This window comes from Panthera onca, chromosome B2 (genome assembly GCF_046562875.1).
Source record: "Panthera onca isolate mPanOnc1 chromosome B2, mPanOnc1 haplotype 2, whole genome shotgun sequence".
NCBI lineage: Eukaryota > Metazoa > Chordata > Mammalia > Carnivora > Felidae > Panthera > Panthera onca.
Genome location: NC_138343.1, coordinates 99181378 through 99194929, shown reverse-complemented (window position 1 = coordinate 99194929; position 13552 = coordinate 99181378). Strand labels below are relative to the sequence as shown.

General features: G+C 40.9%; 1 protein-coding gene across 14 annotated transcripts in view; it reads left to right on the top strand.

The window, feature by feature from the left end:
• Positions 1-13552, top strand: part of CDK19 (cyclin dependent kinase 19) — a 191649-nt gene that overhangs the window by 170973 nt on the left and 7124 nt on the right. For all 14 annotated transcript variants that reach the window (XM_078447209.1, XM_078447208.2, XM_078447211.1 and 11 more), the window contains 4 exons: positions 1556-1628; positions 2702-2799; positions 3788-3866; positions 4756-5022. In XM_078447209.1, the coding sequence (XP_078303335.1) occupies positions 1556-1628; positions 2702-2799; positions 3788-3866; positions 4756-5022 (517 nt within the window). The remainder of the gene's footprint in view (positions 1-1555; positions 1629-2701; positions 2800-3787; positions 3867-4755; positions 5023-13552) is intronic.

Here is a 13552-nt window from a genome sequence, read left to right as displayed (position 1 = left end):
TGCAGATTCTGATTCTGAATTTGGGATAGGGCCTGAGAATCTATATTTCTAATGTGGGCTCTCGGGGCCCATGCTGCTGATCTGAGGGCCAGGTTCATGTAGCAAGGTTTTAGAGCACATAAAACTGGCTTTGAAATGCACATACTCTTTGACCTAATAAACCCAAGAATTTATCCTGTGGAAGCAATCAGAGCAGCCACAGGTAGCTAACCAAGTGTTTATTATGTGTCAGGTGTGGTGCTAAGCCCTTACCTGCATTTTCTCATATGGTCCCCACAACACTCTCTAAGGGAGGTATAATTGTAATCTTTAGTTTTCAGATGAGGAAGCTAAGGGTTTCATAAGGGTTAACTAACTGCCCAAGGTCACACAACTGGTAAATGACTGAGTCAGGGTCTGGAAGGGATCTCTGTTTCCCACCTATGTGCAGTATTGTTTCCCTACCATGTGGACCCAATTAACCTACAAAGACCTGTATTTAACTATTGTGAAACAAACAACATCAGTAACACTAGGAATATACATATATAACCACTGCAAATGAGTAGTTTAGAGAGCACTGAACAAGGAAAAATGTTTATGAAACAATATTAAGTGAAAAGAGGACAATTTGTATAGTGTGATCCCAATTTTATAAAAACAAAACAGAAATCCCTCTGTGTCTGTGTCATGTATATAAAAGCATAGCAAGAATGTCAAAGGAAAATTAGCAAAATCTTGGCAGTGTTTTTTTGTTTGTTTTAATCATTGAGTGGCTTGATTACGAGTGATTTCAGTTTTTTTCTTTATACTTTTCTATATTCTGTAAATTTTCTACCATGAACATATATGTTACTTATTTTTTGACCTTTTTAAGTGTGAAATATTTCATATATAGGAAAGAACATATATTCTGAATTTGTATTTGTCATTCCACATTTTTCATTATAGTTTTGCTACAGGTGTTATGTATTCCAAATAAATTATTGCTCAGTTTAATATATCTTTTATCTTCATATAAATTATATTACAGTTTGTATTTTCTTTTGTAGTTTGCTTTCTTTTATTTCCCACTCAATCTCTGTATTCATTTTAACTATTGTTCAATATTCCATTCTGTGAATATGTAACAATGTACCCATTCTTTAATTGGTAGACATTTGTGTTGTTTACAGTTTTTTCTATTACAGGAATGCTAAGAACATTCTTCTTCACACATCCTGTGATACACATGCACAAAGGAATCTCTTAGAGTATGTACCTAGGAAGGGAATTGCTAGGTTATAGGTTGTTCACATTTTCAGCTCTAGTGGTTAATGTGTAATTATTTTCCAAAGAGATTGTAACAATAGAAACTCTTACATACCGTGTTTAACAATTCCCACTGCACACGTTTACCAATATTTGGTTACGTATTCTTTCACTAATCATTGAAAAGACAATGGCCTAAACACATACCTTATAGGAAAACCAATCTGGGAGCTTTATTGTGTAAACTGTACTTCAATAATAAACATTATTTGAAAAAAAAAAGTGTGAGTGTTTCCAGTGATGTGTGATTATTATGTTCTTGCAGGTATGCCAACAGTAGCCTCATAAAGTACATGGAGAAACACAAGGTCAAGCCTGACAGCAAAGTGTTCCTCTTGGTAGGTGCCTCTCTGCCAGATGGGGAAGTTGGGTCCATAGCACAGACCCATCTTGTCTCATTCATGGAATTGTCCTAGCTATCCTCCTTTCTTTTCTTTTCTTTTCTTTTCTTTTCTTTTCTTTTCTTTTCTTTTCTTTTCTCTTTCTTTCTTTCTTTCTTTCTTTCTTTCTTTCTTTCTTTCTTTCTTTCTTTCTTTCTTTATCTTTCAGAGAGTATATGCATGCATGCACACACACACATGCATATGTGTGAGCCCAGAAGGGGCAGAGAATCTTAAGAATCTTAAGCAGGCTCCATACACAGCAGGGAGCCCCATACAGAGCTTGATCCCACAACCATGAGATCAGGACCTGAGTTGAAATCAAGACTCTGGAAGCTTACTTAACTGACTGAGCCACCTAGGTGCCCCAAACTGGTGATTTTTCTTTTTAAGTTTATTTATTTATGGGGGGGGGGGGTGCAGAGAGAGAGGGAGAGAGACAACCCCAAGCAGGGTCTTAGCAGTCAGTGCAGAGCCCTGTGTGGGGCTTGAACCCATGAACTTCAAGATCATGACCTGAGCCGAAATCAAGAATTGGTCACTTAACAAACTGAGCCACCCAAGGCACCTCCCACCTTTTTTTAAGTAGGCTCCACACCCAGCATGGTGTTCATGAGGTCATGAGTTCAAGCCCTGAGCGGAGATCAAGAGTCAGATGCTTAACCGACTGAGCCACCCGGGCACCCCTCCTCCTTTTTAGAAAGAAAAGAAATTGGTGGATGCTAAGGCAACATCAAATAGTTTTCTTTTGAGGTGTCACTCTTGACTTCCAGACTTAATTTTTTCCAATTTTTCTGATTTATCAGCAGAAAAAAAAAAAAAAAATGACATAGCAAAAGGGCTTTAACGCTAATGATTTCTACCAATTTTACATAAATGTATGTAGTGTGCCAATTGCTCCATACTAATCTGTGGTGAGCTGTACGAAATGGCATTTGATATTAATCCTGCTAGACATTAATACAAAAGCCAAAACATTGGTTTATAAACAACCTTTCCATGTGCTATCGATTTCTTATGTGTTACTTTAGCTTCAGAAACTCCTTACTATGGATCCAACCAAGAGAATTACCTCGGAGCAAGCTCTACAGGATCCCTATTTTCAGGAGGACCCCTTGCCAACGTTAGAGTATGTACGCTACATTTTCCGTGTCCTTTGCTCCGGGTTGAGGATGTCAGATGGTGACTAAAGTAAGAGAAGCACTTGTTCCTATAGGGTTACTGAAGTTTTCCATTAATCCTACCTTGGAGAAGAACTTCTGGAGAGAAAGGGACTATATTCTGAAACAGGCAGCGCTCTAGAGAGGTGTGAATGAAAACAGGTGTTTTAGGAATGACCATCATTCAGTGTTACAGGGAAAACTACAACTGAGAACAGGTGGGATGTTTATAGTCAGGCAGATGAGTTTAAACCAACTCAGTAGGGAACTGCGAAATTTAAAAGTCTGTGCATCCACTGTGCTACCAAAACCCCTGCATTTCCCATCCTTGTTATACCCATATGCTTGTATTTATTAGAGATGTGGCTTTTCTTGAAGAAAAAAAAAAGTATTTTCATTGTTGAGGCAATTACAAATTCAGTTATTGTTTAGTACTAATTGAGTTTGTGTGGAGAAACCTCTACATCATATACGTCAACTAATGGCAATTAAGATTTATTATTGAAAGCGGTAATTAGTTTAAGACTTAGACAACAAATTCTTGTTTTGTTTTGTTTTTAAGTTTTAGAGAGAGAGTGCACAAGTAAGGGAGAGGGGCAGAGGCAGAGAGGGAGAGAGAGAGAGAGAGAGAGAGAGAGAGAGAGAGGAAGAATGTTAAGCAGGCTCCATGGTCAGTGTGGAGCCAGACTCAGGGCTCTATCCCGTGACACTGGGATCAGGACCCGAGCTGAAATCAAGAGTCTGACATTCAACCGACTGTGCCACCCAGATACCCCCCAAAATTCTTTTTTTATTTGCTTAAATTGTCTTGGGAGACATTCAGCAAACAGTAGCTATTGATGAAGAGTAGGCAATATGTTAAGGAAAAAAAAGTGGAATTTTAAATTAACAAGGTCAATGATACTGTGGATTTTAGGTCCTGATATGTATTCTTTTTTTAAAAAAATGATTTTTTAGTGTGTTTGCTGGCTGCCAGATTCCATACCCCAAACGAGAATTCCTTAATGAAGATGAACCTGAAGAGAAAGGTGACAAGGTATAAGCTACGCGGTACACTTCTATTTCCAGGGAGTAGGGGAGGCAAAAAGAGAATTTAGGGAAGTACAATTTAATGATTCCTATGTATTTGGCTGCCTTCTATTTTAATTATGTGCTTACTTTATTGTAGATGTACTTTGCAATTTGAAATATCATGAGTTTACAGATGAATGAACTTCTGATTTGTTTTATAGCCTATTTTATTCCCCGATCCTTAATGGTTGTGTTTTGTTTGTTCAGTGTCATCACCATGGCTTGATTCAGGCTTCCTTCAAAGCACCATTCTGTTCTTTGCTCCTAATTGGCTAGATCAGGCCCTCCCCATATCCCTCCACTCTTCCAAAATCATGATCGAGAAGACTATTAACAGCAGTTTTATTTATTTATTTGTTAAGGTTTATTCATTTATTTTGGGGGAGAGCGCCCAAGTAAGCAGGGGAGGGGCAGAGAGAGGGAGACAGAGAAATCCCAAACTGGCTCCGCTTACTTACGCTGACTGCGCAGAGCGGGAGGCAGGGTTTGATCTCACGAACCCTGAGATCATGATCTGAGCCAACCATTAATGAATGCAGAACTCTCCTGTGTGCCCTATGTGCTCTCCAGTGGCTGATGTGGAGGACCACTGTGCAATGTAAATGAACTTTACAGAATGAATCCCGTTCAGGACTCCGTGCTCTGACCTTTGGGGATGCTGTATTCCCGCCTCCCCCCCCCCCCCCCCCCTCCCAAGGTCTGCTTCCTTCTCTGGTCTTGGCAGTCACTTTGGTGTCCCCCGTAGGTCGCTCCCCAGGTTGGCGGGCCGTCGCGGGTGCCCATCAAGTAAATGACAGCAGTGTCCTGTTGATTTAGTACCATACCAAGTTTGCCTTTTTTCTTTTTCTTACAAGAACCAGCAGCAGCAGCAGAACCAACATCAGCAGCCCGCAGCTCCCCCGCAGCAGGCAGCAGCGCCCCCGCAGGCGCCCCCGCCGCAGCAGAACAGCACCCAGACCAACGGGACCGCGGGCGGGGCCGGGGCGGGCGCCGGGGGTGCGGGAGCCGGGCTGCAGCACAGTCAGGACTCGGGCCTCAATCAGGTGCCTCCGAACAAGAAGCCCCGCCTCGCGCCCTCGGGCGCCAACTCCGGCGGGCCCGTTATGCCGGCAGATTATCAGGTACTGCGCTGAATTTGTTCTTGTTCACGCTCAAACAAGAAATGGGAAGTGGATTTTGTAGTAGACCCTCTTAGAATTAAGTAGTACTTAACTCCAGAGTTTCACTGTGCAAATGGTACAATCCTGTTTCTAGGACGTGCTATGAAAATGAGGGTTTGGGTCGTATTTCATGTAACTGGAGAACATTTCATTTCTTGACTTGCTTCTCCTGACATCCTGAGGAGAGAGGGTGAGACAGGCCTCTTCCTCCTCAAAGAAAATTTCTCATTTTCCCCTTCCAGCTGTCAGTCAGGTTTGGGTCAGAAAAAGAGAACTAGACAAGCAATTGGAAGAGAGACAACAGTAAGAGAAAGATTTATTTTCAACAACAGGAAGAGAAAGATTTGCTGCCACTGAGAGGAAATAGGAAGTAGCGTAAACACAGAAAGGGATTAAGATTGCGACTTCTCAGAAATCAGTGTTAAATCTCACTAGAAGCATTTTTGAGAGTAGAAAATACTTTTTATTATTAAGGTAAAAAAAAAAAAACTACAGCTGTCTAAATGTGGTATCTCTCTTGATGAGATGGGGGCCGCCAGATGTGGGACCTCCATGTGATGGAAACTGGTGTGGTGAAAGAACAAAGGAGGTAGAGGTTTATTGGATACACCTCCAGGGAGCAGCAGCCTGGACCACAGGGGAGAGACTGTCTGCCCCAGGCAGTGGGTATTGATTGAGTACAGAGCAGTAGGCAGGACAGCCTGGAGGCACTGGGTGGGGGCTGTTTTGTTTTGCTTTGTTTTTGAGAAAGAGGACTGCCAGCTAGGGGGGAGGGGTGGAGAGGAACATTGGGGGGGGGGGGGTGCGCGAGAGTGAAAGAGCATCACGAGCAAATTTTAAGCAGGCTCCATGCCTAGGAAGGGGGCCATCATGGGGCTCAGTCTTACGACTGTGAGATCATGACTTGAGCCGAAATCAAGAGTGGGACAGCTTAACCGACTGAGCCACTCAGGTGCCCCTGGGGGGCTGTTTTAAAAAGGGGAAGATGAGGAGGTATGGATGGGGGTGTAAGGAATTCTCCCTTTTTTTTGGTAATGTGCCTGGTTGTACATAGCCCATTGGTCACTTGTGGCCTATGGATATTTTGAGGTGGGTCGTCTGATGGACCTGTCTATATTCATCCAGGGGGTTGCTGTGGGCCCTCTTGCCTTGATGAGTTTCCATTGCTCAAGGCTGATGTCTAAAAGCGGCCTCTATACATTGTACTGCTAATTTGGGAAATTAAAGGGAAAAAAGTGTAAGGATTAGTATTTGGGGAGAGAGGTAAAAATACCTGTGATAAGCATAGGGAATCTTGCACACACACACAAAGAAACCCAAAATTTCAAGGATAGTAACCAGCTAAGATCTAAGAAGTTGGGGGGGGGGGCAGGGCTTAAACGTAAAAAAAAAAAGACTTAGAACCTCGGGGTACTAGTGGAAGGGGGAGATGGAGATAATAGAAAACAAAACCACTGGCAAGGGAGCCATAAACTCACTGATAAGGAACTGGAATCCAGAGAAACATTAACAAGAAAGACATAATAAAGAGCTGCCTAAACTGGCTTTACATTTTGAATACATCTCTACAAACTCATGTGTTTTCACACAACCACTTCCCTGAAACCTTCTCTTGGAAGAGTCCCTGCAAGCAGAGAAGTACATAATGGCACTTTCATTGGTTCCACTTGTTGAAAATCAAAATCTGACAGAGTAAATTCGAAGACCACGGTCCTCTCAGGAATTTTGGAAGCAAGGTCTCCAGGATCTTGAGGGGGCTAACTATTGTTAGGAAAAGGTCATTTATTATTGTCTAGTAAAACCGTGGTCATGAGACCCTTCAGATGTGTATCAGGGGGCCATATGCTTGGAGGATGATGGCTAACATATATCTTGGGGAGTAGAGATAAAAGAAGTTTCCAAAGGAATTTTTATATGTTAAAGTAGCTCACAGGATCCTGGAGGTTGGGAGAATGTTAAGCCAAGAATGCCTTTTACCCTTAGCAAAGTATTAACATCCGGCAGCTGAGTTCCTAGAGGAAGGTCACTTTGCCAGTCTCAAGGACTTGTCAATGGGTTATATGTAGGTTGTAAGGAAATTAATTTTTTTTTTTTTTTTTGCCTTTGTTTCCCAAATTATTCCCCCCTGAACAATTCTGACCCTTAAATCTTCATGGTTGCTGAGGGTGAAAGTCTTGTCTTCTAACTTCTTCCTGATGAATAGGGGCATAGAGATGTCCCTGCCTAGGGGTCAACATAGGTCAATTGGGGACTTACATATACAGAAGTTATGAAAGGCCCAAGGGAGACTGCATGTATGGATCTTCCCAAGCGGAAAGGATCATCTTTCAACTTGAAGTTATACCACTGAAGGAGTCTCGATACCACATGGAAAGGGAAAAAACATGGGAAAAAAACAGTAAATCATGTTTAGAAACACACACACAAAAAGAAGCCCAAATAAGAGTCCTTTGGTAGTTGACAAAAATTCTGTTCTAGTCCACGAGTTTAACCAATCATTAAAGGAAAGAGAGGAATCAGGGCACCTAAGTGGCTCAGTGGGTTAAGCATCTGATTTCACCTCAGGTCATGATCGCATGGTTGGTGAGTTCAAGCCTGCGTCCGGCTCTGTGCTGACAGTGTAGAGCCTGGAGCCTGCTTCAGATTCTGTGTCTGCCTCTCTCTCTGTCCCTCCCCTGCTTGTGCTCTGTCTCTCTCTATCTCTCAAAAATAAATAAACATTGAAAAAAAAATTTTTTTTAAAAAGAAAGAGAGGAATCTTCTAAAGCACCAATTGAGTATTCATGTCAGTTAGAAATGCAGAAATATTTTGTGGTAATCTGGAATGTATACACAGCATTCTGTTTTTATGATAGCACAAGTTCTACCTTGTGCAGCAGTTAAAACATCTAATGCCATTCTGTTTTGTAAAACTGCTTTACGCATCTGTGTTACTTCAGTATTTAATAGAGAAATGCTATTGTGAGTGCCATTGAGGGCTGTGACCCTAAATTAAGAGCTTCCATGTGCCAAACGACATCCTCCAGTCCTAAAGAGGGAATAAAGATGGATGCTGGGTGGTCATCCCAATGAAACACAGAATGTGTCCACTGTTGTTTTAAATTTGGAAGGTCAGCTGAGTTGGTAATGGTTTTAATAATGCACCAGTGCATCCGAGCAAAACCCAAAGTACAGCAGTCTGTCCAGCCTGGGGGAAGCCATGGACACAAGTTAGAGCCACATAGCCATTGGGTCTCCTTAAGAGCCAGCCATCTAATCCTGGGCATCCTTGAACTGCAGTCAGGATAGCAAGGACTTCTCGGTTTTAGAGGGTCACCTTCCCACAGGATTGTAGATGTCAGGCCGAATGTAAATAGTAATTAATTTTTAAGGTCTAAGCTATTTGCTGAGTTATTTGGGCAATAAAAGACGATCTGTTGTCACTTTGTAGGAACTAAAGGAGTCCAAATCTAAGGACAACTTCTCTTCACAAAGTTTTTGTCATTTTGGTGGCCTTATTACCCAAATGAGTAGCCTGGTGTAAACCCTGTATTACCTTCCATTGGTTATTTTTGGATATAAAGGTTTTTGCCTCATTATTAATAAACCAGTCCTGTGCATTTTTCGAATATCCTCATTCCTGGGCTATGTGGATTCCTTGGTCTGAATAAACTGGAATTATGGATTTTATTGGAGTTAAGACTTGTATAAGACTTAATATTTATTTATTTTGTGCTGCCTGCTTGACTGCATGGTCTGCTAAATTGTTCCCTTTAGATGCTAAGGTCATATCCTTTTGATGTCCTTTGAGGTGAATGACAGCTACCTCTGGAGAGTAATAATTTGGGGCCCATATTTGATTGGGGAAGTGTGGCTTCATAATAACCCCTTTCCCTTCCAAATTGCTTCATGTGCTTGTAGCACCAGAACAGCATATTTGGAGTCAATATAAATGTTAATTTTTAGGCCTTTGGCCAATCGTAAAGCATGAGTGAGTGCTATTAACTCTGCATTTTGGGGAAGACGTATTTGCTTGGAGGGCTTTGGCCTCAACAGTCTGAGTTAGATGACTATAGTGTACCTAACTTTTCTTATCCCCTTTTCTATGAAACTATTGCCACCAGTAAGGTAACTGTCTTCTGCATTTTCAATAGGGGAGTCTCTGAAGTCTGATCAGCTAGAATAAACAAGATCAATAATCTCTGAGCAGTCATGTTTTAACATGGAAGTATGATGGTCAGGCCCAGGCATAAGAGTAGCTGGGTTTAAAATTTGACAGGTTTTAAACATTTCAGGCGTACCTTAAGTGTAGCCTGTTATTCAATAAGTTGGCCTCCCATCATCCATTGGTGGCCTTTGGTCTCTAAAACACTCTGTACCTGATATGGGATCATTACTGTCAAGGACTGGCCTATGTAGTAACTTTTGAGGCTTCTTCTGCCAGGAGGGCTAGTAGAAAGAAGAATTTTGCAATTTTACATCAATAGAGGTAGTTCCTGGAACAAATATGGTTAAGGGATAAAACCATCAAGAAGCCCTCTTTGTTTGATGTCTAGCCTTAAATAACATCCTAATTACAAGGAATCGCTGGCAAATGGAAGACTTGTCTCAGGGAATAAGGGCATTCCCAAGTGCATCATATAATTCAGTCATAGGGAAAGTGGGGCCATCCATTATTTCCACAAGTCCATAGTTAACTCCACGGAGTGGGGTACACTCAGGCTTTTAAGGAGTGATTTTGTCATCCCCTCCACACAGAATTGGTCAAGGTAATAGTTAAGTTATACAATTGTTAGGGAATTCATCCTGTTTTTCCAGCTGTTTAAATAATCATATACACATGGGGTCCTGTTATTATCCCCACAGAATAATAAGCACAAAGATTGTCTATACATGAACGGTTGTGGCAATTTCTCTGAAGTTTACCTCAAGTTGTCTAGCTTAGACAAACAACAAACATTTGCAAAGACAATCAGAACTAGAATTTAACATCCACATAATTTTTCTCTCTAAAATCACCCTTATTTCCAGAGATAGCCAAATTAAGACTAATGTGGCCGTAAAACAGTTCCAATTTTAACCAACTTGGCCTGATTCTTTACATAAGGTCAGCAAGAATAGTGATATAGATCTTTTAAAATCTTGTTTTGCTGGAAACTTTTATAAGGAATCTTGATTGAACTTTTAGTAGTCCCTCTAGGCCAGAAGCTGAGCCAAATATTTGCCATTAGACATGCCTACAATACCTGTAGAATTGGGTGAATCCCTCTTCCTAAAGTCCCCAAAGCATCCTGAGGTTCCTGCACCTGCCAGAAAGTGACTTTTTCTTTACTCACCTGGTAAAGCTGCTGGGAACTCTGTAAGCAAGGTATAGGGCCAGCGTTTCTAATGGACTCTGTTGGCTCCATTCCTTAGAGCTGTCTGGTCATATCTGACTCTATGCATGCCTCTCTCAAATATGACATTCCAGTCAAGGCCTTGGTAAAATAACCAATGTTTCCATTGGTGTCCTATTGCAAGGAGAACAGATTCTTATTAAACTTACATAAATAACTATGATTGCCATGGAAGAAGGAATACTTACTGAGGCCTTTTGAATTTCAGAGGGTTCAGGTAGAGAGAAAAGTTAAATGCTTCACTTTGGTCACAAATGAATAGTTTCTCCCATTTCTATAGGTCATAGATATTTTAAGAGAAGGTTTTCTTAACCTGGAAGAGCAAACATTAGAGAACCAGCAATGTTTCAAACAAGAGTCACAATACTATAATCATCTTTGGTTCATTTAGTGCCATGTTATTAATTCTTGTTCACTTTGAATGCAGCTTTTTAGTACCAGAAATTCGTAGCCATTTCAGTTTTGATCTTAAAGATATCAAATACCTGTATTCATCAAAAAATAATCTTTTTATGAATCTCCTTGAAGGTAAAACTCATTTTGCAAGAGCATCAGAACAATAACTATAAATGACAAAAAAAAAAAAAAAACCAGATATGGACACTGTTAACAATCTGATAGGAGAGCTCATTATGATGCATTTGACAAGGAATCCAGTTATTTCTGTGATACATAACACTTCAGTAATTAGAATATTGAGTGATGACCTTATATCAGAACAGTAACATACCAAATAAGCCTAATTAGTCAGAGACTTAATTAGCCAGATACTTCGTTTAGGATTTAAATCTTGGGGAAGTTTGTTAAAACCTAGAAAGTTTTAACGAACATGTCTAAATAGGATTACAGCTCATCAAAGACCTGATAAAGACAAAACATAGAAACTGTTTTTTCTGGGCAAAGGAAAAACAACTTTATTTACACTTTCTTATCAAGAGCAGACCAACTTCCAAGAAAACTTTGTCTTTTTAACAGAGAGAAAGCAGACTTTCAATCTTATACCAGTGTACTTTTAAAAATCCATTCATTTCAGCCTTAGTCCTGACCATACATAAAATTTCTTTCCAAAGATTTCCCTTCACAAACCTTCTGCAACTTTCCTTTGCATTCACATTTTATCCCAAGCCATTTCTTTCCAAACAACCAGTCTCATTTAGGACAAAATTACCTTCTTTTACCTTCAACAAAAATGTATTTCCATTCCTTATATCTTTCTTACACATACAGCGTTGCTTCCCTTATTTCCATCAGTCTTAATTACATTTAGCAAAATTTTAACTCTTAGAAACCTTAGTCTCCAATGAAAACTAAGTAGTAACCAATTGTAGACTGTTACACCAGAATTCTTTAGATGGTAAACTTATGGATACTTTTAAATACACAGCATGTTTTACAACATACCCAAATATCCTTAGTTTCTCTACAATAAGAAGTCAAAAGTGCAAACCTATGTTCAGTAACCAGTGCTTTAGCACTTTATCCTATTTGGGAAAGACCTAGATGTCCAATGAATTCAATCCCATTTATCATCCAAGCAAAACTTTGACGTTTTAGGTTGCCAAAGACTTTGAAAGCTGTCTTAGCAATTACCCATGAAAACTTTGAGACAGACAAAATTAACCATCATTCTAAGTCATCTTTTTGCTAACAAATTGCAACAGAGCTAACGTGAGCTTATTTTACCTTAGTAAACCTTGGTAGAATAAAAGTTTCGTATTTAATACTGATAACTCTAAAGACATGTCCGTTTTAATTAAACAACAAACTTAAATTAGTTTAAATACCAAATTGTGTTCTACTTAAAGTCAGTTTTTACTTGGGGCACCTGTGGGGAAATCTGAAGTGGGTGGTTCACCCCCCCCCCCCCCCCCCCCCCCCCGCCATGAAGGGGGTACTCTTTGCTTCTTGACAGTAAAGATAAAAGGAGGGGCCAATGGTGCCTGAGTCACCAGGATGGTATAGGAACCAGTTATACAGGCCGCACCCAAGGTGGTGCAGAAACAGGAGCAGGGGGAGGCAGAAGAGGTGAGGTGCTACCAGACGACAGAGAAAGAGGGTTCCTGGTTGTAAACCTGGTCAGCTTGGACAGAGGAGCAGACACCATGTTTTTTTTTCCACCAGTGTAGAAATATGCAGTCCAAGTCTGAACTTCCCTGAAGAAGACAGGGAATTTCCCTGAAACAAAGGGAGTTGAGGCAGCTGCTTGAGAATACTCCTTAATGTCCCTGTCCTGAGCTAGACTAACCACAGTTGGCTCCAGTTATAGCCATTAACCCAGGAAATGAATGAGGAAGAAGCCCCCACATCTATTAGGAGGAGGAACAATGAGAGAGAGTCAGCATCCCCTTCCTTAGGGATGGCCTTTGTTTCCTTCAACAATTTGGGTTCTATTAGCAGGAACCCTATTTAGATACTTATCATCCAGTATATCAGGGAATTTACTGGCCTGGTTAAATGAGCAAACAAGCTCTGCAAAGAGGCCCTTAGGCCAGGTGCTGATTAGAGCCATGATGGCCTGGACCTAGGGTACCTCCATCCATTTACCCTGTTTTCCTGCAAAAGAGATCTGATAGATCATACTGAAGCTATGCCTTGTTACAGGAGATCATTCCTTTCTTAAATTTTGCAATACAAACTAGTCCCAATGGGTTAAAAGGTATTCATTCCAAGGGAAGAATCCTTGGGAACTGAAGAGAGAAGAAGGTCTATTACCAAGAAAATACACCCTGACTCCTGGGTGGCATCCCATGTGCAGGATATGTCAGAGATTCCTGGTGTCAAAGCCACCTGGAGAGTTCCTCAAATAAAATAGCTATGATCACTGTCCTGCTGTAAAGGCCTGTAGGAGGTATGCTAGCATCCCCCTGCTTCCCCATCACATTCTAGACTGTGAAATGGGTGCCAGCATATGGACTGAGGTGCTGTGCCATGCCTTGTCTTGCCATGCTATCTTGCCTTGCTGTGCTGTGAAGGGCATGAAGACTGGGCCTTGCCTTGCCATTCTGTGAAGGCCAGGCTGTGCCTTGTCTTGCCATGAAGAACCCACTGTTTTTAACCCATGGAAAACACTAGAAAAGTTTCACAAAGAGAAATTCCCCAATTTTGTAGTTTAAGTA